Genomic DNA, 27,139 nt, shown 5'->3' with positions numbered 1-27,139 from the left:
ATCTGTGAGAGCAATTTTTTTTAGCCTGGGAGGGTGTGTGATTTCAGGCATTCTGTTTCACAGGGGCACAGGCGAGGTCAAGCTGCATATCATACCACCACAGAAGAATCACCCAGGGTCAGGTAGCCCAGTAAACCCTCAATTGAGAAGGTAATACAACAATGACAACTAAGCAGGAAAAAGGAGCATTACCTCTATGATTATAATTTTTTGACTTTTAACTTACAAGTTTAAGTACTTTATACACATTAAAAAATGATAGATGTCCACTTTCTCCATAATCCATGAATAAAACCCTTTTTCAAATGGTGTTCATTTCTCTCCAGTATTTTCTTATGTATATGCGGCTCTACCGGAGCCACCATGTGGGATGTGCATCCCATAAGTGCCAGCACCCCTGCAGTACCCAGCAGGGGTGCTCATCAAGACTCTGGTTCACCTCCACCCTTGCACGTGGTGGGATTATACTTCCCCTTTCCCATGAAGCCGGATATGTGGCCATGTGACTTGTTTCAGCCAATGAGATCTCAGTGAATTGATACCATTTACACCTGGAAGCCTTTACCAGCTCCTTCAGCATTTGCTACATTCCCTTCCCAGGCCATGGCTGCTGGCAATGTTCCAGACGGTGGAAGCCCTTCAGCTTAGGAGGCTGGCTGAGGACAATGCCACACAGAGTTTTCTGCCAGCACTACTGAGCTCCTAGCAAGGAACCAGAAATACACCTTTCATATCTTAAGCCACTGCAAATCTGCGGTTATGTGTTATCACTGCATATTCTGATGATACAACCATTTTACAGATGAAAACAAATTAAAGTTACTGATTTGTTATATCCCAGACAAGCAGAACCCTCTGAAAAATCTTTCTGATGCCTGTTCATGCCATCAAAGGGTTAAAGCGATTGTAGCCACAATCTTCTCCCCTCAACTCCCTCCCAGATCCCTGACCTGTGGGCTGGTCTCTGTACCATTTGCCTAAAGATCTCCAGGGGCACCAGAGTCGCCCTCCTTGGTCCCCTTCCCTGACCTGCCTCTGTTGAACTCCAAGAAACACCAAGTACTATGCCTTCCAATATCAGAGGAGAAGTAGAAAACCCAGACAATTCTCTCCTCAACCCCCTGGAGCACCGAAATAAAAAAGCAGACACACGGGGCTGTAAGACAGGACATTCTAGATCCCTCCAGTTCCCATAAAGCCAGCGTTAACTGCCCAAGTCAGTTACTCAGCGATGACTTTCTTAACAGGGAGGAATGGCAGCTTCTTCCTGCAAAACTTCCAAGTGAGAAATTATTTTCTTCTCTTCACCATACACAAACGTTCCATATGATTTCAGTCGAACAAAGTAAGAAATGGTCTCAAACAACATGCTGCCTATGATCCCAGGGAATTGCATCCAGGGTTCTCCCTCCTCCCAGCCTGTATTCATCAGTTTTTGGACTGATCCTGCAATACAGCAGAGAAAGCAAGCCCGTGGTTGCAGCATCTTGCCTGCCATGAGTTTCTGGAGGTCAGAATCATTAGGATTGCTCCTACAACTACCAACCGTTGGTCTGAAAGGCAAGGAAAAAAAGACTGGGGTTGGATAGGATGAAATTGCGTTTTTCCTGAATTTCATCCTGACACTTAACGTATACTCTGAGCATTTTCCCTAGGTATCAGCTCTCCTATTTGATGATGAAGCAAATTTAAAATCTATATAAATACGTATGTCTAGCCACATATATTGGTGAAATTGCCTATATGCAAAAAATGTTTATTAAAAACAAGCAGTATCATTACAACCACCAAGAATAAAACCCTTTAGTCTCATGTCTGCTATTGGTGCAATCCAGGGATAAAGCCATGAGTCAGCCTTGAGACAGACTGGTCTGAGAACTTGAGCCCTTGTTGGAAAAACCCTGTGCAATGTGCTGATGCTAAGGAGCTTTATGGTTTTGTTAATGTTCTTCACTGGGTTTTATCTTACCCCCACAGAGGCCACTGATCTTTAATCATCACATTAGTCTCAGCTGTCAAACCTAAGAGCATTATGAACTCCATTCTTGAAAACTGCAATGCCATCATTCATCTGTTAACCCTCTCAACCGTCCTGGGGAAGGGGGTCAGCACCACTCCCTTTTAAAATACCCGAAGAAGTAATGCTACTCTCTCAGGATCACAATGGATTGGTCTCAGTAATATTACTAAGGGTATTTTCATCTTCATTCTAAGGCCTGGCCCAGGTCCTCCCAAGGGGAAGGTGGGAGGAACAAGGCCAACTAAACAAAGAGGCCCAGCACAAATGGAAATGCCTTTGATGAGCAAAACAGCAAGAGCAATTTACCAAAGAAAAGTATAAAACCAGTAAGAAAGGAATAGAGAACATTCCTGACACAGAGAATGCATGCCAACCACATCTGTAAGTATTTCATACAATGAGAAAAAGAGATAAGAAAGGACTCTCTCCATTACATTTAATGAAAACTATTTATGTTTTCTTCCTAAAAGCCAAGAGGCAGAAAATTCAGAAGACTTGCTTTCCAAAGACAGAGGGCTTAGAAATAGAAAGTGTTCTGAGGGTGCCTGGGTGGGTCAGTCAGTTCAGCGTCTGACTCTTCATGTTGGCTCAGGTCACGATTTCATGGGTTCGTGAGATGGAGTCCCATGCTGGGCTCTATGCTGACAATGTGAAGCCTGCTTGGGATTCTCCTCTCTCTCTTGCTCTACACCTCCCCTGCTCGCTCTCTCTCTCAAAATAAACATTTTTTTTTTTAATTTTTTAATGTTTATTTATTTTTGAGACAGAGAGAGACAGAGCATGAACGGGGGAGGGTCAGAGAGAGAGGGAGACAACAGAATCTCGGAAGCAGGCTCCAGGCTCTGAGCCATCGGCCCAGAGCCCGACGCGGGCGGGGCTCGAACTCAGGGACCGCGAGATCGTAACCTGGGCTGAAGTCGGACGCTTAACCGACTGAGCCACCCAGGCGCCCCAAAATAAATAAACATTTTTAAAAAATCTTTATGGAGTGCTTGGCTGGCTCAGTTCGGTAAGTGTCCAATTTTGGATTTCAGCTCAGGTCATGATCCCATGGTTTGTGGGATCGAGCCCCATTTTAGGCTCCATGCTGTTAGCATGGATTCTCTCTCTCCCTCTCTCTCTCTCTCTCTCTGCCCTCCCCTGCTCACACACATGCATGCTCTTTCTTTCAAAAACTCAAAAAAAAAAAAAAAACTTTAAACAAGAAAGTGTCTGTATTACTACTGACTGATTTCATTTCAAAGGGATTCAAAAGCTTGTTTGAATTATCATTTTATAGCACTTAAAAATGCAGCAATTTAAAACGGTTGGTACTAAATAAATAGCAAATATGCTGAAAGCATCAAACTAGTACTATATATGATCTTTGCCAGCTTCCCACAAGGCTGTTCCCTATGAGGCTATTTAATGTTGGTGCAAATGCATGCATGTATCTATGTGCCCGTTTGATTGGGATGGAAGGGATATTTAAACCAAATGGACCTGTGCATCATCCCCTCCTCGTGACTTTGAGATCCCCTCTGGATGCTAAGAGCAGCCTGGGCAGCTTAAGAGACATACAGGGATCAGTACAGCTGTGGATTCCCACAAAACCTTGCTTCAAATTCTAACTCTTGGTTACTTTCTAGCTACATAATCTCAGGCAAGATACTCAAATTCCCTAAACCTTAATTCTTTCATTCATAAAACAGCCATGTTATTAGTACCTGCACCATAGGTCACTATGAGAACTCCCTGAGATAAAGCATGCAGAATGCTTGGCACACGCCTGGCACAAATATAGCTCAAGAAGTATGGTGATTATCACTACTGGCATAAGCTAATAGTGGTGTTGTTAATCAAATCCCCCAGGAAGTTGTGATGAACAGCCTCCAAAATGCCCTTATGATCCCTGAATCTCCTTTGTGTGATACCCTCTTACTGAGCCTGCATGGGACCAGTGACTGGCTTCTAACTAATACAATGTGGCAAAGGTAATGGACATCACTCCCATTACCTTATATAAGACTGTCTTATCAGCAGACTTATTCTAGAATCTTTCTCTGCATGGATGGCTTTGAAAAAACAAAGTGTCCTGAATCCTACAACCACAAAGAAATAAATTCTGCCAAGGACATGGGTGAGTGGACTCTTCACCAGTTGAGGCTTCAGATGAGTATTCAGCTCTGGCCAACACCTTGATTACAAACACGCATAGAACCCAGTTAAGCCATACCTGAGCTTCTGATGCACAGAACTGTGAGCTAATAAATGTGTGTTCTTTAAAGCCAGTTTTTGTGGTAACTTATTACACAACAATAGAAAATAAACACAGAAGTACTTTGCCTTCCCCATCACACTGATATAAGCTCCTTATTCTTAGAACTCTACTGGCAGGTTGACTTTATGACCACGTATAATAAACATTTTTGTATTCATCTGGTTCCAGTGTCACCATCAATAGTGACTCAACAGATGTTGAAGCTCTTTTTGCAAATTACTAATGAATACAGCCACTGTTTGCATTTTAGTTTAATCATGGTTCCATAGTATTTAGAGAGCTGGTAAAACTTACTAAAGCCACAGAGCATAAATGTATGCATGAACTTGCTCTTCCACAATCTGGTCAAGCCTCAAACATCAATCACTCACCAAGGCATATAACAAAGGAAGCATGGCACAGCCATTTCATTGTTCTTATTTTTTCTTGCATAAATCTTAACTTCATAAAAGATATGAGACTGGCGAGTCTGACCTTTTTTTCATGTTCTCTTATTGGGTCCCAGTATCTGAACTGGGGAGACATCTCCATTGAAAGGAACAGAGAATAATTTTTAAGTATATTTAGTATAAGAATGCAAACAGGATAGAGTCAATTAATGGCACTATGATATAACAAGCCACCAAAAACTCTTACATAAGATTATCTTAACCATAAGTAAGTTAAAAGGGAGCTGACTCAATCCTTGATCTAGCAAAGAAAAAAGTTTTCCATTATCCTCTACCATCCTCTGCACAAGATGTTCTGTCTTTGTAGTCTTACATTTTAATAAATACCCTCCTGGTCATCTTTTAAAAATCCAAGGCTGTAGTACATGTCAGCTTCCAGTTAAGGGCTTTCATAATTTCTTTCCTCTTAAAAAAATACTCACTGATAAGAACTAATAACAATAGTTGACTTTGGATGGTTGTAAATTAGAAAACATGGTCACTTTAACACTATTTTATATTTTTCTTCAATACAAAAATAATCACTCTCTCAAAAAACCCTTATGAAACAAACAAACAAACATTAAAACATGTTTTAATTCACCAGGGCCCACTACTGAAACATTACAATGCTTTCTTTCCAATTTTTCCTATCATATTTTTATTACTTTTACTATCAGAAGGAAAATATTTTAAGTCTTCACCTAAGTACAAACTGACAATTTTGATCTGAATAACATCCTATATGAGGAAAGAACACTGGGGACCTTGTCTTAGCTCTGGTGCTAAGCTATTCACTTGACCTTCACTAAGCAAGTTAACCTCTCTGGGATGCCTGACAAATGTGGAAGTAAATGATCTCAAGTATAAAGGGTCTTTCCTCCGTACTCAAACCATCTACAATTATGAGACATGAGTTTTCAAAACTTTCCATAGGTCATCTAGACCAATGACTGGCAGCCTGGTTTTTAGATCTCTCTTCAATTCCCACGTGAAAACAGAGCACCTATGCAGCACAACTAAAGCTTAGAGGCAAGGTATCCTCTTGAGCAACAAAACACAAGTAAGTAAGGACAAATCCACACTATCCACAAGCCCGGAAGGGTGTCTGAGTGGGCAGAAGCATGGAGGGAAGCAACAAGGTTGGTGGACTTGAGAACTGGAAAACCCCAAAATAATCAGTAAGTATACATGGGAAAGTGATGAGGGCCAACTAAAGAACAGTAGCTAACACTAGGAAGCTTCTGCCTGAGCCAAGAGTAAATAAAGAAGGGGTCCACACTAAGATCTGAAAGAGCTAAAGCAGCTAGTCCTTGAGAACTTGCAAGACTGGCCCCAGGACTTGCTTCTAGGAGGAGAAACTGCTGACAGTGGGATCAGGATTGAACAGGATTGAACTGACTCAGGCAGTTGAGCACCTGACTCTTATTTAAGCTCAGGTCATGATCTCACGGTTCTCAGGATTGAGCTCTGCACTGGGCTCTGTGCTGACAGTGCAGAGCATGCTTAGGATTCTCTCTCTCCCTCTCTGTCTCTCCCCTCTCTCAAAATAAATAATAAACTTCAAAAAAAAAAAAAAAGGACTGAACAGAATGGGGTAACAGAGACAAAAGAAGGAGTAGATCCAAATAGAAGTAGGTGAGGGGAAAAGAGCTAGGAAGTGTCAGAGAGCGGTCTGCCTTATTTCTGACAAAATGAAAACAACAGGAGACTAAGCCTTGTGAACTTATAAAGCCACCTTAAATCCTGCCTCCTAAAAGTTCAAGGAAACTATTTTTCACATAAAAATAAAAAATGGAAAAGTAGTGAGGTCAAATTCCATATAAAGTTATAAGAAGAAAGAAAAAAAGAGTAGAATAATATCCCTATATACCATGAAAGCATACCACAAAATGGAACATCTCCCCCCACCCTCAAAAGCCCCAAACAATAGCCTACTATTTCAAAATAAGCCAAAAGACTTGAAGGAAATAAAATGACATAAGACATGAAAGAATGTAATTCAGAATTAGAAAAACTCAGTAACAGAACACAGACAAAAATCAGAAATAAATAAAAATGCATTTCAGGAATAAAGACTAAACTAGAAGGCACACAAGAGAGAATAAACACAACATATAATGTCCCAAAACAAATATTAGATGGACAACAGGAAAAAACAAGTACAAAGGGAGAGATAGGATATGGATAGTGAGATACTGAAAACAGTCAAAAATGATCTAACATACAAATAATAAGCATCCTTGAAGAAAAAAAATCAAAGAGAACAGAATATTCAACTCTATAAATTTTTAAAACTTCCCTGACATTAGAAGATTAAAAGAGATAATCAAAACAATACACAGAAAATCTGATAATATCAAACCAGGATGACTAAAATTAAGAGTTAACTCCACCCAGAAACAAATAATCCAGTGAAGAAATGGGCAAAGGACATGAATAGACACTTCTCCAAAGAAGACATCCAGATGGCCAACTGACACATGAAAAAAATGCTCAACACCACTCATCATCAGGGAAATACAAATCAAAACCACAATGAGATACCACCTCACACCTGTCAAAATGGCTAACATTAACAACTCAAGCAACAACAGATGTTGGCAAGGATGAGGAGAAAGAGAAATCTCTTTCGCACTGTTGGTGGGAATGCAAACTGGTGCAGCCATTCTGGAAAACAGTATGGAAGTTCCTCAAAAAACTAAAAATATAACTACCCCATGACCCAGCAATTGCACTACTAGGTATTTATCCAAGGGATACAGGTATGCTGCTTCGAAGGGCACATGCATCCCCATGTTTATAGCAGCGCTATCAACACTAGCCAAAGTATGGAAAGAGCCCCAATGTCCATCGATGGATGAATGGATAAAGAAGATGTGGTACTCAGCAATCAAAAAGAATGAAATCTTGCCATTTGCAACTACATGGATAGAACTGGAGGGTATTATGTTCATCGAAGTTAGTCAGAGAAAGACAAATATCATATGACTTCACTCATATGAGGACTTTAAGATACAAAACAGATGAACATAAGGGGAGGGAAGCAAAAATAATATAAAAACAGGGAGGGGGACAAAACATAAGAGACTCTTAAATATGGAAAACAAACAGGGTTACTGGAGGGGTTGTAGGAGGGAGGATGGGCTAAATGGGTAAGGGGCATTAAGGAATCTACTCTTAAAATCATTGTTATACTATATGCTAACTTGGATGTAAATTTAAAAAAATAAATAAACATGGTTAAAAAAAAGTTACTTTAGTAGGGGTGCTTGTGGCTGGCTCAGTTGGTGGAGTGTATGACTCTTGATCTCAGAGTTGAGTTTCAGCCCCACACTGTGCATAGAAATTACCTAAAAATAAAATCTTTTTAAAAAAGTTACTCTAGTAAAATTACTGGACTTAAAAAAAATAAAGAAAAAATATGCCATGGATGTCTAGAGTAAGTGTCTTGTGAGGCAAAGAAAGCTGTATTATCAGACTTTGAGGGCAACGCTCTGTGTTGAATAAAAGAATAAGGAGACATAGCCAAGAAAAGATGGGCCAAGGGTTTTATATCTAGCAGAAATGCCTTTCGAGTACAAAGGGCACACACGCACCATCATTAATGAGCAAGAGCTTGGTGAAGATTATTCCCCTGAGCCCTCCCTGAGGAATCTACTAGAAAATAAGCTTCAGGCAATAAACAAACAGAGGAACATTGACATAAAGACCATAGTAAACATGAAATATATATTTACTTGTCGAAGACCAAATGAGGACTAGAAGGGAAGAATATGAGTTGCAATGGCCATATGGTCAGGCAGGGTGGATAGAGGACAACTGCAAGTAACTGGAGGAGTGAAGAGAGCATAATGCAACCAAAAACAAACAAACAAAAAAACCAAATTAAATTCTTCTCAGGAACTGCATTTGTCATAGTGGTAGTAATATTCTTTTTTTTTTTAATTTATTTTTTAACGTTTATTTATTTTTGAGACAGAGAGAGACAGAGCATGAACAGGGGAGGTACAGAGAGAGAGGGAGACACAGAATCGGAAACAGGCTCCAGGCTCTGAGTGGTCAGCACAGAGCCCGACGCGGGGCTCGAACTCACGGACCGCGAGATCATGACCTGAGCTGAAGTCGGACGTTTGACTGAGCCACCCAGGCGCCCCTATTCTGAAACCATATATACTATGGAATGAAGCAAGTAAGTAATTACAGAATATTCTAATTTAATCATCCTCTGAAACCTTAAGAACCAGGATTCTTAGCGTGAAAGGAAGGAGATACAGATAAACATACAAGAAGCTAAATAAAAAGTGCCTTTGTAATCCGAATTTAAACCGCAGCTATTAGTATGAACTCCTAAAGTATTTTATCTTAATATTAATATCTAAATAAATAAGGAATAAAGAATTCCCTGGCTGTGTCTAATAAAGGAAGCTTGAAAGCAATGACTAACCTAGAAGCAGTAAGCAACCTTTGCACCCAGACTGTGGTACTGAAGTATCATTTTCTGCAGAGAGAAACAAGAGCTACTTGGGGAATGGTCACTACCATATTTGGGACAAAAAATGCACTAGATGAGTCTGGAGTAACTACCAGACTCATGTCAAAAGACTCAAAGCCAACATCAAGACATTCATACTGGCCAAAGATAATATGATTTGAGTTTCTGTAAGGAAAATAATTACAACAGAATAAAACCCAAATATGTTTAAATCTACAATTTCGTAATAATATATTTAAAAATTCACTGGGCAATTTCCAAGGATTATAGGTAATTAATGAACTTGAAAAATGTTAATGCAAAGATGAAGCATTCTGCTCTTCATTTGTTGAAAGCATGGTTTCAACAAATCAAGGATAATGGGACATGTCATGACCTGAGCCAAAATCAAGAGTCAGATGCTTAACTAACTGAGCCACCCAGGTGCCCCTCTGTGTTTTCTCTTAAAATAAAAAATACAAATGTTTTCTAAAAACTTTCCAGATCCCTTACCTGTGCCTTGGCCAATTTCTTTTCCAGAAGGTCTCGTTCCCGCTCTGTTTGCTGCAGACGTTTATTAAGCTCCACTATATCTCCCTTGAGTGATGCCAGGGCTGCCAAGTGGAGCTGTGGCAACAGAAAGAAAGGAGCACAAGGTTAGTTAGATCCTTTGGCAGAAACATTCCTTCCCTTCATTCCTTGTAATTAGTGTGATCATATTAAAAAAATGCATCATCTACAATGGGTGCTATTAAATCAGGTGTCTTCCAGGCAAGCCAGGTTATATGGTCACCCTAAATGTAACAGGGAGAAGATTTATGTGTGGGCAGCAGGACCTAATTTTGGTGGTTAAATCAGGACAGAGAGCAACGCTTCTCATTCTCAGGGCTTTCACTGAGTTACTCAGTGAGAATGAGATTAAGAGCTGGTGTGGGGTCGCCTGATTCTCAACCTGAGCAGCAAGGAAAAGGGAGAACCAAATTAGCTTTTTACCTTTGGGAAATATGAAAGGTGAATAGGGCAGTTCAATCACCCATATTGCCACATGTACAGACAGACCATGGGGCTGAATATTAAGAAAAACTGGGAGAGGTCTTTTTTTTTTTCCCCCAGGACCTCTTTAAAGTGGTCCTTGCCAGCTCATCTTTCCTCATGGTCCCCCACACAGACTACCCTGACTAGATGCTCCTTCTGGGCAAGTAGACCCTCTCGTAGGAGCAGAACTAGAATGCTGATAAGGATGCTAGGAAAAGACAAACAAAGAACCCCTCCAGATCTCTGTCCCCAGCCAACATCCTCAGGTTAACAGGAGCTACAAGTGATGTTCTTCAGCACAGTAGCAAAGGGGTACCACCCTGCACTTCTGAGATCTCAATCTGCTCAACATCCAAGCCCAAACACTGAGCTGCAGCTGCACCAACAGCTACCACACCTGCCTTTTGTGGCCTTCCAGGCCAATGGCTTAAACAGATCTGTTTAGGATCTGTTCAACACACTGATCCCAGAGCAACACCCTTCAACCTTCTTGGCCCTTTGAGTCACTACTTCTCATCGGTCTTCATCACCAGTTCCAGGGGGGAACTCAGACTGTTCCCCAGCTGAATTGTACACTATGTTTGGGTGAGTAGCTGCAATCAGAACAAACCTTCCTTCCTTGCAGGTTTTTAGTAGCTTCTGCCAAGAGGGAGTTAAAGGAGTGAGCAAATAAACATGATCTTTAAAGATGGACGTGGCACGACAGTACACAGTTCAACTTTGAAGATTTTAATTTCAGGTTTAGAAAATGCTTTTCTGCAACTGCATGTTGGCTGGTAGGTTTGTTGGGGGGCGAGGGGGAGTACGGGACAAGGATGTACAGGGCAGAGTCTGGGCTATCAAAGCAGTTGTTTATGTTAGACTAGAACAGCAGTGAATGTGACTTCGCTTAATTGCATCAGGGCTGCAAACCAACAGATCAATAGCCGATTTGAAATTAGGAATGCTTGAAATTTAAAAAAGGAAATGTCAGGCAATCTGGTGGTATTTGCCTTCTCGTGTAGGGCTACGGCTGCCCAGAAAAAGGTCACTTTGGGTTTCAGATACAAGGTTTTATGTGATGAATTCTCAGCACAAATACCACAGTGTTCCCATTGTACAATCTTTTTGAGGCTGTTCTGCTTCCAGGAGGGTGGAGAGGGACTCAAATTCACTCCTTTAGACAGCTGGGTTGCCCCCTCTGCCTCTGAACTGTCAATCTGAGAATTTTCTTTCAGTGTCAGACATTGTGGTCTGTTACACATTCTGTCGAGTCTTGGGAGAGGCTTTACCACTTCTCTGGAGAGAAGGATAAAATACTTGGGGAGCTGAAATGTTCTTTAAGAAATACAGGAGTGGAAACAAAGATCCCAACTATATAAACCTAGACATGCCTCCTCTCTCCCACATCTCCCTCCTACTTCTGGGGGAAGGACAACCTGAAGGACTTGGGGGAGAATTAGGAGGGAAAAGTTGACAGAGGAAGCTCTACATTCCACACTAACTTCATAAACTGGGCCAGATGAGGAGACACACAGAGTAGTTATTTCCATCAAAGCACACGGCAGAGAGGGTCCAGGGGGTCATCCCTACTGGGGAGAGTATCCAGCTTGGAGCAGATAACACCTTTGGGCCTATCAACTCTCCAGATTGCCAGGAAGATCCATACGATGTGCATCTGGGCCAAGTCTCTTTGTTTTCCTGGATGGAAGATGCCTCTCTATGAAATGAGAGTAGACCAGTTGTTCTTCACCTTCTTTGGGTCACAAATTCCTTAAGAATCCATGCGGGTGACAGATTCTTCTCTTAGAGAAGAATATAAATTTGGGGTTGATGCACGTATTTCACCTAATTATGGTGATAACACAGTCTGGACTCTTTCCATAAACTCCAAATTAAGAAGCCACAGATGCCACATAAGTTTTGTAGACTCTCTCATGGGTCATAATCGTAGTTGTTTGGGGAAAGGGCCCTGGGTACTTGACATCTCCCATTCCACATTTGCTGGTGAGGACCTAAAACCCAGAGATTGACTTGCTTACTCAAAATCCTATGGATAACTCAACACTAGCACCAAGGCCACCAGTGTCCTTTCCCCGCTATATGATGTTGTATGTGATGGTAATTTTCAATTTTTTATGTGGATGAAAACTTTACTTAAAGTATTTCCCTCTGATTATAAAAGAAAAAAAAATGTAACAGAAAAATAAACATTCTAACATATTAGCTAGAATTAGAATTGTTTAATAAGAATTAGAATTAGTTAGAATTGTTTAATAAGTTTTTTTTTATTTATATGTATTATTTTTTAATTTTTTTAATGTTTATTTTGGAGAGAGAGAACACACACGAATGGGTGAGGGATGGGCAGAGAGAGGCGGGGACAGAGGATCCAAAGCCAGCTCCATGCTAACAGCTGAGATCCTGATACGAGGCTCAAACTCACAAACCCCTGGATCATGAGCCAAAGTCAGTAGCTCAACCAAATGAGCCACCCAGGCACCCCAAGTGTTATTTTTAAAAGAGGCTTTTGTATTAAAGAAACAAAAGAGTTGTGGCTATATATTCTGCACATGATGGCTGTAGCATAAAAACTATGAAGGGTTCTTTCTCTTCCTGGCTGCATCTTCTTTCCCCATCAACCAGCTCTTCTGATAGAAGATAAAAATTAAAAACAACAACAAAGTAGAATATACACATGTTCTTTAATGTTGCTGACAGTTACTCAACAGAAACTAACTACAGAGTGGGGGGCAGAGTGGATAAAACAGACATGTTGCTTAGAATCGGGCTGACGGCACCCCCTTACTGCCTGATGACTGAGCATGAAGTACGCTAAGTTGTCACTACAAGAAGACCCCCCATCAATAACTCAGTAATCAAAAGTTAGTTCGACCTCCCATCTTTTTGGGTTTTGCTCCCCTTCATTCTGACAGACCTCCTGATATCCCTGCAAATTCAAAGGCTAGAGGGTTTGAGAGCACCACTACAAGTTATCACACAACCTATGTCCTGCCAAGGCAAGTATTAAAAAATAAGAAGCCGAGAGGTCTTTTTGGGTATACTTTTTTAAATAGGCTTCACACCCAGCTCGAAGTCCAACATGGGGCTTCAACTCACCACCCTGAGTTCAAAAGCCAGATGTTTAACCAACTGAGCCACCCAGGTGCACCTATCTGGCTAATTTTTAAAAGGACTAACAGTGGGTTTTAATTCTAGAAAGATAAATTTAACAAAAGTAACCAAAATTGTTAAATATCTGTAATAGGAAAATTACACGTATACCATTTTTTGAGATCTCTTTACTTGTCTTCTGAGTTTGGAAATGCCCTCTACCTTGACTCAGAGCTTCAGACATATGACCCATAAATTACCATTAAAAGATGTTTCACTAACCAAAGAGAAAAAAACATATATAACGTTCAGAGTTTGTGCTAGTGTCCTCCCCAATTCATTCTTCTCTTCATACTCAGGAACGAGACCCTAATTTTGGGCTGGTCATATTGTCATTCAGCTAAAACATCCCAGTTGCCAGCCTCCCTTGCAGGTGGAGCTAGGAGTAGCCGTATGATGAAGTTCTGACCAATGAGACATAAGCAAAAATATTATGTGGGAGTTCTGAGAAAATCTTTCTGAGAGAAGCCATACCCTTTTTTTTTTCCCCTATCCTTGCTGCTTGGGGTACATGAATGTGGTAGATGGAGCCCCAGCAGCCATCCTCCTCCTTAAAGATGAGGTCTATACTCCAGAGAGCCAAAACTTGCTCCTACCACCTTTGGACTGTTGACTCCAGACTTCTGTTGTATAGGCCACTACTATGCTGAAGTATTCTAGCAAATGAAGTCGATCTAATCCTAATTTATAAAGAACCAGAGAAGCCTGGATTCCAATCTCATTTATGCCACTTGTAGGTGGACTACCTTTAGATAGTTTATTTAATCGCTTTGTTATAAGGTTGCCATAGAGACAAATGAGACAGCATCCGTAAAATAACTCGCACAGCGGTGCCTGGGTGGCTCAGTCAGTTGAGTGTCTAGCTCTTGATTCTGGCTGAGGTCATCGTCTCACAGTTCCTGAGATTGAGCCCTGTGTCGAGCTCTGTGCTAACAGCATGGAGCCTGCTTGGCATTCTCTCTCTCTCTCTCTCTCTCTCTCTCTCTCTCTCTCTCTCTCTCTCTCAGCCCCTCCTCTGCTCTCACAAACACTCTCTCTCTCAAAATAAATAAATAACTTAAAAAAAAAATAACTCACACTTTGTGTCTGGAACCAGGTAAGCTTTCAACAAAGGCCCATTTTCCCTTTCCCAGCCAAGTTTTAAGTCAACAAGTTTCAAGTCAACAAGCTTCCCAGACTAAGCCCCATCAAAGGTAGTGGGTAGGCCACTCAGATGAGTGAGTAAGCCGGTCCTGTCATGGAGCAGCTTACTTCCTTGTGGGTATCAGCATAGGATTGAGAGACCATAGCTGCTTTGTCTGATTCTGCTGAAGTCCTAAGGTTTATCTTAAGGAACTGACTGCCAAGGCTCTTAAATCTCTGTGAAAATTTTACCCGAGGCCTAAGCAAGGTGGGGATGGGACCTTGACGCTTTCTAAACAAATGTGGGTCTAGTGCTTGACGGATATAAATCCATACTTACTTCATCATTCTGGAGATATGAGGCACTAAGTCCCCAGGCTGCTTTGAGACCTGCCTCACATTCATTTTATAGTGTGTGTCCAAATGAGACTAAACCACCTGGAAATTTGACTGCAAGATAACTGTCAAAATGGCTGTTATTTTTGGATGAAACATTACTTCGCTAGTATTTCATCATTCAACTAGCTCTAAGAACAGGCTTGCTTAGCCTAGGACAGATGCCAGAGGCCCGGGTGACAAGCCAGCAGTGCCTTTGTGACAGTTCCTCCTGGGCTACATGGATAGATGCTTCTCCTGTTACATAATAGCTGTGTGACAAAGGGCTTCTTCACACTTCTTAAGATGCCCTTTTAAGCCAGCAGCCCAGTGACTCAAAGGAGTCTCCAGAAGCATCGCTGTGTATTTACAATTGTAAGGTGCTTCTCCACCTTGCTACTACTGGCAACAGCAACAAGCATGTCCCCACACTATCCAGTTTGCACAGCACTCTCCCCTGCATCAGCCCACTGGACTTCGCCATCACATTCGAGCTCTGTGGCCTGCAGGGAAGCCAGGGTTTCCTGTTTGCTGAGGGACAAGTACTTTTCCCAAAGTCCACAGTTGGTGAAGGACATCCAGGACCTGAATCTAGGCTGCCAAATTCTACACCTGCCATTTTAACCCATCTTTCTGGGACTCTGGTTTACCCTTCAACAACACTGTCTTCAAAGGGGCCAAAGTCTTCCATAGCCACACCTGAGACAGAGGAATGAATTCATTCCAGAATCTCCATCCAGACACAGGCACCATGGAGCACTAATGGTGTGATGGCAGAGGCGGCCTTCCCTGCATTGGTGGGAGGTAAGCTCATCCAGGGCAAACTGTGCCTGTTCTTTTCTTTCTTTCTTACTTGCTCTGGTGCTACCTGAGGTGTTCATTCCCTGCCAAGGTACCTCTATTTCCTTTCTGCTACATGATGATGGGAATTACCATTCTGTCCTAATTGAGCCACCTGCCTTCCAAATACAAGGTATACCCCATTTTTGCTTAGGTTTGAGTGATGACGACAGGTAGTGCCAAATTCTTTCACCTAGTGAACTGTTTTCTTTGCTAAAGAGGAAGAAACCAGCACAACTCAACACTACTGAACGTACACGCTCTTGACAGGTTCTGCTGTTTTCTACACATTACCCAACTGAATCAGCTGCAGAGCCCTGCAGAAGAAAGGGCAGTGTCAAAACCCCAATGCCAATCTTTAGGCATACTTTGAGAATTCTATCTTGGGAACTGCTGCTTGGGCTAAGTGCATTTCATGCAGTATCTCATTTAATCCTTGCCACAATGCTGGGAAACAGGTATTGTTACCTCTTGACAAATGAGGAAACGCAGGCATGGAGTGGGGCAGAAAATCAGTCAGGGGCAGAAAACCGATAAAAAGTGGAACAGAGGCTAATGCAAAGGCACTCGGTGCTCTAATCTCTGCCATGGGCCTCGCTGGCACTTCTAAATCATTACATCACTGTTCAACCTTGCTCGTGGGATGCGTATGCTTGTGCCTGTATGTGTGCATGTATGTGGGTGGGTGGATGTGAGGTCAGAGGCCAAATGCATGCATTGGCAGGGGAAGGATCTCTGTGGATGGGAGGAGCATGGGGAGGCGGCAGGGCAAGCCCTTGAGCAGCAGTGATGACATTTGGGGATGGTGGTCAGCTGAATTCAGTGTGAATTTGGGGGAATCACTTAACTTCCTCAGCTTTTACACTCCTCTGAGAAGGGCTTGTACCAGATGGTCTCTAAGATTCTTCTGGGTTTACACCTATACGCGTGTGTTCCTGGCACGTTCCACCTGACCAGGCCTCATGCTGAGTTCTGCACTTGGGGCTTTGCGTACTTTATTTGCCCACTAGTCCCAGAAAGAATCTGCTGAAGCTCACCATATAAGGATGCTTCACTATACATAGAATTGATCAGCAAAGATCGTTCTCGTAGAAACTGAAAGAGCACGCAGAATCACACGCAATCTTCCTGCTGGCGAGGGAAATCGAGAATATCTAGTCTAATTCCCTCACTGTAAAAAAATGAAACAGACCCAGAGAAACAAGGCTCATCAAATCCACATTTCCTCTTTCCCACTCTCCCATATGGCAATCCAGGAGCTCCCGGGTAGTGAATAAGTGTGTGTATCCCAGCCCTGTCCTTGGAAATAGCAGGAGACATCTGCACACGAAAAAGCAGCCTCACTCAGCTTCCACTCCAAGACTCCCCACATCCCGGGTGCTCTAATTCAGATACACAAAGAACAAATTCCCTGGCAAAAGGGTAATGTTGCCTCCCAGATGGACACAATCAGGCCTGTTCAGTGGCTTCCAGGACTAGAACATTCCGATTTATTGCTAGAACTCCAGCTAGGAGTGCCTGCTGTGTATTAACTTCAAAAAAGGTTGCTCGTGGCCTTAAAACTCAAAACTTATTAAATATCATCTACGATTTTGCTCACTGCATGCAAATCACTTTTTGCTGCCCTCCATCAACTCAGAAAGCATCAGCTTTTTGTCCTTCATTTTTACCTGATACTTCCACCGAGAAATCAGTGGCCCAAGTTACTTTTTAAACCTACATTGAAATTCAGTTGTTGAAAACAGCATTTAAGTCTTCTTCAACATGGTTAACACCAGAGTATCATTCATAGAAGAAAACCTGTCCCCATCCAAGGGTGCTTGACATAGGTGATGGCACCAAATCACAAAGCAGGGCCCAGGTACTAACCGTGAAGGTGGCCACACCTAAAGCCACTCTTTCTTTGTCTCAAATAAATGGTCAGGGAGGTGGCTCTCAAAAAGGGGAGCTGTCCAAGATTGGGCATCGCAGCTTTGAAGCAATCCTCCGTCCTACCCATCCATGAACATATGCTTCTGTAAAAATACATCACATGACTAACAAGTGGGTACTTACTATGTGCTAGGTGCTACACTAAGCATGTAACATGCACTTTCTCAATCATTCTTCACATTGCCTTATGAGTATGCTTCGTTGTTAGCCCCAATCTAAGGAGGTCAGAAATTGAGAGGCTTACAAGTTCAGCACCTTGTCAAACAAGGAAGTGGCAGGGCTAGCATGAAAGCTCAGGTCTGTCTAATCCCGGAGCCCGGCTCATAACTGCCATGCCTCCTGATTTGCAAGAGACTATCCTAGCCCTTCTGAGATCCTCCCAGACACCCATGAAACTGTTGAGAAGATAAGGTCTCGACAGAGGGTTCTTTTTATAAGAAGGGAAAGCAGAATTGCAAAGTTAGCACGGGCAAAAGGACATCAATTCTTTAAAACTTCCAACACTGAGAAATAGAAGACCATTCAGCTGATATCACACGCAGGTAGTTATCAGAGAGAAATTAATCTCCAGCTATTTCCACACCCTACAAGGTAAAGAGGAAAATACTGCAGCGTAGGTGAAAAGCTAAATAAACAGAACATAGGAGAAAAGGTTACTTTAACTGAGCTTCAAAAATAAAAAAAAAATTGAGCTCTCTCCTTTTAACTTCATTATTGCAGTATGTGCAATTAACTGTTCCTCACCGTGTATTCTCATGACTTTGAGGATCCAGAGATTCCTGGCCAAGAAACAAAAGCAGAACCTGAACTCCACCCCCACCCCAGCCATCCCCTTGTGGATCTGGATGAAAACTGGTGATAAAATCAGGTACAGCTCCAGGAGGAGGCACTGGAGAAAAACCAAACTGGGTCTACAAGTAATCACAATGAGATGGCATACCTATTCATGCCCTATCAAGGTCACATGAGATGGTGCATATGTTCATGCTTTATCAAGCTCACACTTGATGGTGCCCATATTCATGCTCTATCAAGCTCATTCGCTCATACCTATCACTTTAAGTATCACTACCACCTGGGCAATTGACATTTTTGCTGGAAAAATGATTTTTCTGTTCCTGGAAAAATAATTTTTCTGTTCCTGTACTTCCGCACTGGTGGGTTGGTTCAGTAATAGGTGAAACCTTTTGTTTGAAAAAAAAAATGATAAATTAAAAAAAAAATCTGTTAAGTTTACTAAATTAAAAAAAAATCTTAATAGATTTTTAAAATTTACTATACAAGTATTATAGTACAATATTTGCCAGTAAGTTGCTTACTACTTTCTGTTAACAAATTCTTACTGTTTGTAGTGTTATTTTATTTTCATGGAAAACCAAAATTACATGTATATACAAGGATATTTGGAAAGAAACACAGACAAAATAAAGACACTGCAATAAACTGGTAGCACCCACTTAAATTTCAAGGTGTGTTGCATCCTAATGACACATCATGAAAGAGATGACAGTGTAACAATGAAATCCTGCTAATCAGAGGACATTAAGATTTCAGCGTGCACTAAATACTGATGTGATCCCTGAGGCAGAAACTCCCACAGAGAATTCTATGAACAGGAGTAAAAGAGTTCCCTGATAAGTCCTGCATTGTTCATAAATTTTTATACTGATCCAATTTAGCAGGTATTGAATTCCCCATTCTAGGGAAACCAAGTACCTTTAACGGCGAAACAGTCAATAAACTCTGCAGATTAGCAAAGGACAAGGTATGTTTATAGCAATAGTTGAACTGCTTTGGAAGGACCCTATTTTTTACTGGATTGAGGACAGTGTTTTTTCTTTGGGAAAACTACTGAACACTTAGATTTGAGTGTCTGTGTGCATACATACACAGATACATACTTATACATATAACACTAACACATGTATATATACATGCGAAATTTCTAAGTATACAAAACTCCAGGCATGTGCTTTCAGACTTTTCACTAAAGCACAGGACACAGCTAAGATGTTGACTACTGAAATATTCGATACAATCATTTTTTTTTTAATTTTTTTTTTCAACGTTTATTTATTTTTGGGACAGAGAGAGACAGAGCATGAACGGGGGAGGGGCAGAGAGAGAGGGAGACACAGAATCGGAAACAGGCTCCAGGCTCTGAGCCATCCGCCCAGAGCCTGACGCGGGGCTCGAACTCACGGACCGTGAGATCGTGACCTGGCTGAAGTCGGACGCTTAACCGACTGCGCCACCCAGTCGCCCCTGATACAATCATTTTTAAGTGCATACCTAACCATTAAAATTACTGAGGGGCGCCTGGGTGGCTCAGTCGGTTAAGCATCCGACTTTAGCTCAGGTCATGATCTCATGGTTTGTTGGCTTCGAGCCCCGCATTGGGCTCTGTGCTGACAGCTCAGGGCCCCGGGAGCCTGCTTCAGATTCTGTGTCTCCGTCTCTCTCAGTCCCTCCCCTGCTCGCACCCTGTGTCTGTCTGTCCGTCTGTCTCTCTTTCTTAAAAATAACCATTTAAAAAAATTAACAAAATACTTTAATATGCACTACATTTAAAGAAAATCCCTTTAAAATGTCTGATGCCAGTTCTCATTTCAGCAAAGGCACAGGCAGGAGAAGGCACTGACTTCTCCCTCCTCACCACAGGCTGCTAACTGATGGGCCATTTTACACTCACTGTTACATCTAATCCAAAGCACCAGGAAAGAGCAGGAGACACACATTTCAAATCTGCTCAAATGTTCTCTCCCATCAGGGGTCCTGCTGATTGTTCAGAGAACAGTGCGTTCAGCTACAGAGAAAAGGTCTGAATCCTCTCTCCTTTCCAAATCGCCTAACCCCGCCAATATCAGCCACAACCAGAATTATCTTGCTCTCTGAAAAGGAAGAAAATGGGAGGAGAAGAGGGAAGAAAACGATGGCAAAAAAACGTTCATGGTTAAATACAAGCTTTATCACAAACAAAAATAAATAAAAACCCCAGACCTGGGTACCAGTTCAACCTTGGGTACATTTTTACAATTTTCCAAGCCTCAGTTTATTCACCCTGTAAAATGGAAACCATACCCACCCACCTAACCAAAGAGAGTTGTAAAGGGTTCAACGAACATACTAGAAGTCAATCACTTAACCACAGTGCTGCCTGGCTGAACGTGAGCCACAATGACCATTATCGTCTTAATTATGCCACACGTTGAGCTTGCTAAGAAGCGTTAAGATAAAATTGAGCCTTGAAAACAGTGATGGTTACTATTCTATCTTCTTGTTTTCACAAACCCTGACTAAGCAATCAGAATGACTCATCACACTGAGGCCTAGAACACATTAATCACAGTAATCTACACTTTGATTTCCCCTTGTGCAACTGAATCCACTGCTCCTGCACCAGGGCTGGTCCTGCAGAAAAGCACGCAAACACATTAATCCTCAGCAGCCTAGAAACTGGGTTTAGCCTCATGCCCAGTGTGTTCCCCCGGACTTCCTAGCTCCTCATATCACAAGGTAAGAGATGATCAAGAACCAAGTGGGATACATACAGCGACCCCAAAATGAATTTTCATGAAAATATATCTGAATGGTAAAAAGACACAAGTTACTGTGAACAGGGATGTGCACAAAGCTCTGTTCATGATGGTAGAAAAAACAAAAGATTAGGTGAAAAGACTGCATGATATGAATAATACACTATGCTGTCAACAAAACAGAAATATATATATAATAATCAACATGGTATTCATTATTTCACATATGTATGTTCATTCCCTTGGTTCATTCAGGTTGCTTTCTACCTGTCCCCACCAGCCACCTGGAACAAAGTTTCCTTCCCCCTACCCCATATCTACCCTTTTACTCCTCTTTATTTTTCATAACACTTATTAGTACCTGACAATGTATCATATAGGTTTTTTGCTGACCCATTTCCCTCGTGAGACTATGAGTTCCTGGGAGGCACACAAGTCAACATACCAGGGATACAGCCAATACACAAGATGAACTAAGCCTGGCCCATGATGGAACTTCAGACAATATTTATTAAATGGACAAATTTAGAAAATTCAGATAGAATTTACATTATCCTTAACCCCACCACCTACAGATCACATCACTCGCAAATATAGGTCAGATATTTTTCTTTTTTTTTTTTTTAATTTTTTTTTTTCAAAGTTTATTTATTTTTGGGACAGAGAGAGACAGAGCATGAACGGGGGAGGGGCAGAGAGAGAGGGAGACACAGAATCGGAAACAGGCTCCAGGCTCTGAGCCATCAGCCCAGAGCCTGACGCAGGGCTCGAACTCACGGACCGCGAGATCGTGACCTGGTTGAAGTCGGACGCTTAACCGACTGCGCCACCCAGGCGCCCCAGGTCAGATATTTTTCTACATGTAAATATATACTTAAAATAGCTTATTTTAAACAATATGTTTACTATACCAAATTCTCCAGGTAATTCACCAAATCGTTAACTCCTCTCCAGGTTATCAAACCTCTAGGACAATTCTCTATCCCTCCAGCAGGTCAATGTTCTTTTTGATAAGTACTACCTAGAACCAAGCACAGCACTCCAGATGAATTTTGGCCAACATACTTCCTATGAGCCAGAGACCATGCCAACTGCCTTCCACGGGTTTCACTGAATTCTTACCCAACAAGATAGAAGCTATTATTACCTCATTCTGCAGATAACAAAACCAAGGCACAGTCAGTTTTTCTAGTACTTGAAACCCCAAACTCCCAAGCTGACCTATCCCATTTACCATTACTGCACCTCATCTATCACAGCTATCCAGGGTTGCACATTCCCAGATCCCGCGACGTGACTGGGCCAAAAGAGAGAATCAGAGTCGTCAAGATTGCAGACTTGGATGGTGTCCAGCACCAGATGGTTTACAGCAGTGCTGCACAAACTGGAAAAGCCGCTGGTACCAGAAGGGAGTTTCAGTGAGATCCCCAGTACTTGCTTTGACTGTGTTCAGGGCTGAAGGGAAGGAGCTACAGGGTAGGAGAGGGGCCAAACAAACCCACACAGACCCTGTGCATGCAAGTGAGCCATTAACCCACCAAGGCGGGGGTGCCCCCCACCCGATCTGCCAGCACCAGCTTGGCCAGGATCGGTGAGTGTTGCACAATCCCTTGCCAAATCACAAAGATGTCACGACTGCAACTCAAAACTCTGACACAAGCAAGTGAGCCGCTAATATGAAACACTGTGGTTTGCGTCCAGCTTGACAGCATTCCTGCTCCTTTCCTGTAAGGAGCCCTCATCCTTCAAAGGCACCCGACCCTCCTCCTTTGCCTCTAGAAATCACAACACAATAGAAATTCCAACAGGTACATCACAGCTTGGCGTTATTTTAATAAACAAAGCTTCAGGGAGCCTGGGTGGCTCAGTCGGTTAAGTGTCCGACTTCAGCTCAGGTCACGATCTCGCGGTCCGGGAGTTCGAGCCCCGCGTCAGGCTCTGGACTGATGGTTCAGAGCCTGGAGCCTGCTTCCGATTCTGTGCCTCCCTCTCTCTCTGCCCCTCCCCCGTTCATGCTCTGTCTCTGTCTCAAAAATAAATAAACGTTAAAAAAAAATTAAAAAATAAAATAAAATAAAAAAACAAAACAAAGCTTCCTCCCCCCCCCCCCCCCCACCTACAAGGAGCACATTTCATCACATATGCCTAGACAACTTTCTTATTGGTTTATTCCCCTTTCCTGGACCCTCTGTTTCACGGACTAACTCTGAAATGAATGAATTCCAGTGGGAGTCGTGGCAGAACTCACTGACTGCAGGTGGGGAATTAAGGACGATGTGAAATCTCCTGCGCCAGGGCCCATCTCTGCCCTTCTGCTGTCCTGGCACTTCTATAACAACCTGGTAGCGAAGCAGCAGAAAAGATAAAGAGGCGGCCACACCAGAGGACTGGTGAAAGCAATGTTCCTTTGGGCACAGATACTATGAGCTGTTTCTGACTTTCTCGAGTGAAAGGAGCCCCCAGTGAAGAAGGCACTGTCTCCCAGCCTGTAAGGCATGGCTCGCAACAAATCCAAACATGCTTCTGGACTTAGCTCCATGATGGGGACAGAGACAAACTATCTGGTTGCCCAGGAGGTGGGGAGCTTTAGCACAGGGCCTCCTAGAGGTAAGGTGTTCTTTTATCACGTATTTTGGATAGGGCATCGCTTTCTTCCCATCACACAGGTTCACCTGCAAACTACATTCCTCCTGTGCTTATAAGGGATGAACTGTGTTTTCCCAAGCCCAAGAAGTTTGGCCTGATAGGAGTTCAAACATGCCACAGCCAAACAAGGGGACATCTAACCCTTGACTTTCTTGCAATGTTTACTTCCTCCATGCCCCTTACTTACTTCCTTATAGACAGAGCACTAGTAAAAGAAAAAAAAAATTCCCCTAAAACTGCTTTATTTTGTTTCCTGAGAGCAGAAAGGCAGTGAGCAGAAAACATATTAAAGATTCCTAGGCAGTTTAATGAAACATTTCCAATCTAAATAAAAGTGTCAAAGGAAAGCCTAAATCTGGCAGCGACTAGAAATATTGCAGTTTCAACAATACAAAACCCAAAATTTACCCAAACTATTAAAGCTTAGCCTCACTGCTAAAGAAGTTGACGCTGTCAGTCATGAGGCATAGGCCTAAACGCAGGGGTGGAAAAAAACGGTGAGCAAGATTTTGCCTGATATTTAGACTCACTCTCCTTAGAGGCTGGCATGCACCGCCCTGTGCAGTCACAACTCTGAAATGCTAACTATAAAACTGTGCTGATTCTATTATACCATTTTGAGATGGATGAACAGGATTACAAATCTAAAGACACGGTGAGATAATCTTCCCATCAATCTCAATCCAGGGCATCATTTTATAAAAAATCGTGAGCTTCGTTCTGGGCTCCCAGAAATATATCACAAATGTGAAATGGGATTATTTAGCTCTGAGGCAAGAAGGATGAAGGCAAATTAGCACTAGGTGAGAGGCATATGATGAGCTCTTATGTGGAGAGTCACCAGAGTGCATACAGCTGAGATAAAGAATTTACATTTCAGCATGAGGATTCGGGTTTGCTCCCAAAGACTCTCCTTGACACTGAGGCTTGTTAGGTCTTAGAAGGTGCCACAAGGGCTGTGGAATTTCACTCCCAGAAAACCTTTCAAGATAGGGGCGAGTCTCAGCTCTCTGGGCTAGTGTGGGTGCAGTCCTGCCTGGGAGTTTAGTCTACAGCCTCTTGAAATTCATTCCTGTCTGATGATTCTCTCGTTTTACACCAATAGATTAGCTGGGGCAAAAAAAAAGGCGAGTCAACGCACAGAGCAATTATGGAGGACATTTCTTCTTATGTGGCAAAGAAAAACAGAGGCTATTTCAAGGGAAGCACAGGCACCTCAAAGTAAGCCTTTTGTTTGTTCTCTGGGTTTTTTAAAATCCCTAGCGATAGCGATTGCTAACAGAACAGCATTTACAGGAACACAGGATTGGTGCACTTCGTTCCCTGCTGCACTGTGGCCAGAGAACTATGGCATTTACATACCTGCAGGGGCAATAGCTACCCACAAAATGACTGAAACGGAACCGGATATTTAAAGTGATTGATACATAAGGAACAGCTCCCCCTCTCCCAAAATGACAGGGTGAAAAAGTTACAGAGAACTTCCACCTTAAATGGCAATGGAAGAGATGGAATCTCCCCTCACACCTTTAAAACAATCTCTCCTAGGGGAAGCACACCTAATGTGTGGTATGGGTTTGCCCTTTCAATTGCCATCTTAAAAGAAACTAAAATTATTCAAAGAGTCCCTACTGCCTCAAAACTTTTAAAATTACAAACTTAACCCACCTCATTCCAGATTTTATATTCTTTTGGGCAGTAGATTTATGTTCACAGAGAAAAAGTGGGAACATATCACATCATTTCCGGAGGACACACAGAGCCTGAGAGAGTCCTCGTAAAGCAACAAGGTTAAGCTGACTTTTCTTTAGTCATTTCACATAGCTCGTGCGCATTAAACTGTGGACATGCCCCAGCAAGCCTATCTGGAGCTTAGAGAGCGTATGCAGTACCCCCTCACACCAACATGGCAGCTAGGGAGCCTTAAGGAATTGATAACTTAAATGTGGAGCATTACAATTTTGCTGAATATGTGTTCTTTTTTCCTAATAAATTCCAGATGTTAAGAGTAGCTTCATATCCATTCAGACCAGTGCTTTAAATGATCTGTTCTTTGGAACCTTCTGAAAAAACATACTTGCATTTCTTTTTCCCGCTGCATTTTATGGACAAAAACAATGTTTATTCATGTACTTAAAAAAAAAAAAACTTTTAAAAAAGATTAGCCATGCCCCATAAGTTAAATGATTTCCACAGAAATACATTAATAGAGATACAGAATGATAAAGCTGTGCTATGAAAGATGATAATGTAAAGCAGACCTCTCCTATAGTGAGTTCAAATTCCAAAATATATCATATGCACAAAACTCTTGTGGTTTATGGAATTCTGGATCTCCAAGTTTGAATGGGGTGCAGGCCATAGCAACCCATGCTTTTCTGCTGTGTCTGTGGTTTTTTATTAAGCCCTCTTAGTGACTGGGGGTGGAGAAGAAGAGGGCAAACAGACTGGAGGTGGGGAGGGGAGAGCAAGGCAGCGACAAAGGACTGGGCAATGCTAATTCCATGTACTGCATTTTACCCCTTAAAGTCTGTAAAGCAAAGATCCCTTGAATTTGGGCTAGACTAGTAACAATAGCTTAGGCAAGCTTCAGCCCCCATAATACCCGCTAGCTCTCCTGCAGGCATCTAATAGAAGCAATCAATCCAGGTAGAGATTGTGTTGGCTAAGAAAATAGACAAGGTAAGACCTCTGTGTCTCCCCCTCCCCAAACCCCTGCCCCAGAGTATACTGAGTCCTTGCGGTATAGAAATTTTGGAATTGTCACCATCCCAGATGCCTACTGGGGAGGAAGAGATACTGATTTGCATTGCTCTTGCTCTTTTGTAGGTAAGGGAAGAGAAAAAGGGGGAAGGAATTCAAACCAAAGGACAGGGGGAAAGGAGAAATGAAATGGACATGCCATATACAAGGAGGCAGCCATTAATTCTGAAGGAAGCCAAGAAATCCAGAAGGAGAAAGTAAGGAAATAACAGTGATGAAAATTAACACTGTAGGTTTAAAAAAAAAAAAAAAAAGAAGGTGGGCTCTTTGGGGAAAACAAAACAAAACCAAGCATACAGATGCAGAGAACAGACTGGTGGTTGCCAGAGACAGAGGAGAAGATGGGTGAAATTGGGTGAAAGGAGTCAAAAGGTACAAACTTCTAGTTATAAAATAAATTGTCATGGGGATGTAGTATACAGCATGATGACTATAGTTAAAACTGTATTGCATATTGAAAGCTGCTAAGAAAGGAGATCTTAAGAGTTCTCATAACAGGAAAAAAATTCTATAATTATGCATGATCATGGATGTTAAATTAGACACGGTGTTGAT

The 27,139-nt window shown here is 42.1% G+C and overlaps 1 protein-coding gene across 4 annotated transcripts in view; it reads right to left on the bottom strand.

Annotated features, from left to right (window-relative positions):
* The window catches only part of MCC (MCC regulator of Wnt signaling pathway), a 433,554-nt gene that overhangs the window by 103,344 nt on the left and 303,071 nt on the right, over positions 1 to 27,139 (bottom strand). For all 4 annotated transcript variants that reach the window (XM_086682183.1, XM_086682115.1, XM_086682242.1 and 1 more), the window contains one exon: positions 9,696 to 9,809. In XM_086682183.1, the coding sequence (XP_086538309.1) occupies positions 9,696 to 9,809 (114 nt within the window). The remainder of the gene's footprint in view (positions 1 to 9,695; positions 9,810 to 27,139) is intronic.

Source organism: Puma concolor, chromosome A1 (assembly GCF_028749965.1).
Source record: "Puma concolor isolate L17-30 chromosome A1, mPumCon1.1.hap2, whole genome shotgun sequence".
Lineage (NCBI taxonomy): Eukaryota > Metazoa > Chordata > Mammalia > Carnivora > Felidae > Puma > Puma concolor.
The sequence above is the reverse complement of the archived record's forward strand: the minus strand, read 5'-3'. Positions and strand labels throughout refer to the sequence as shown.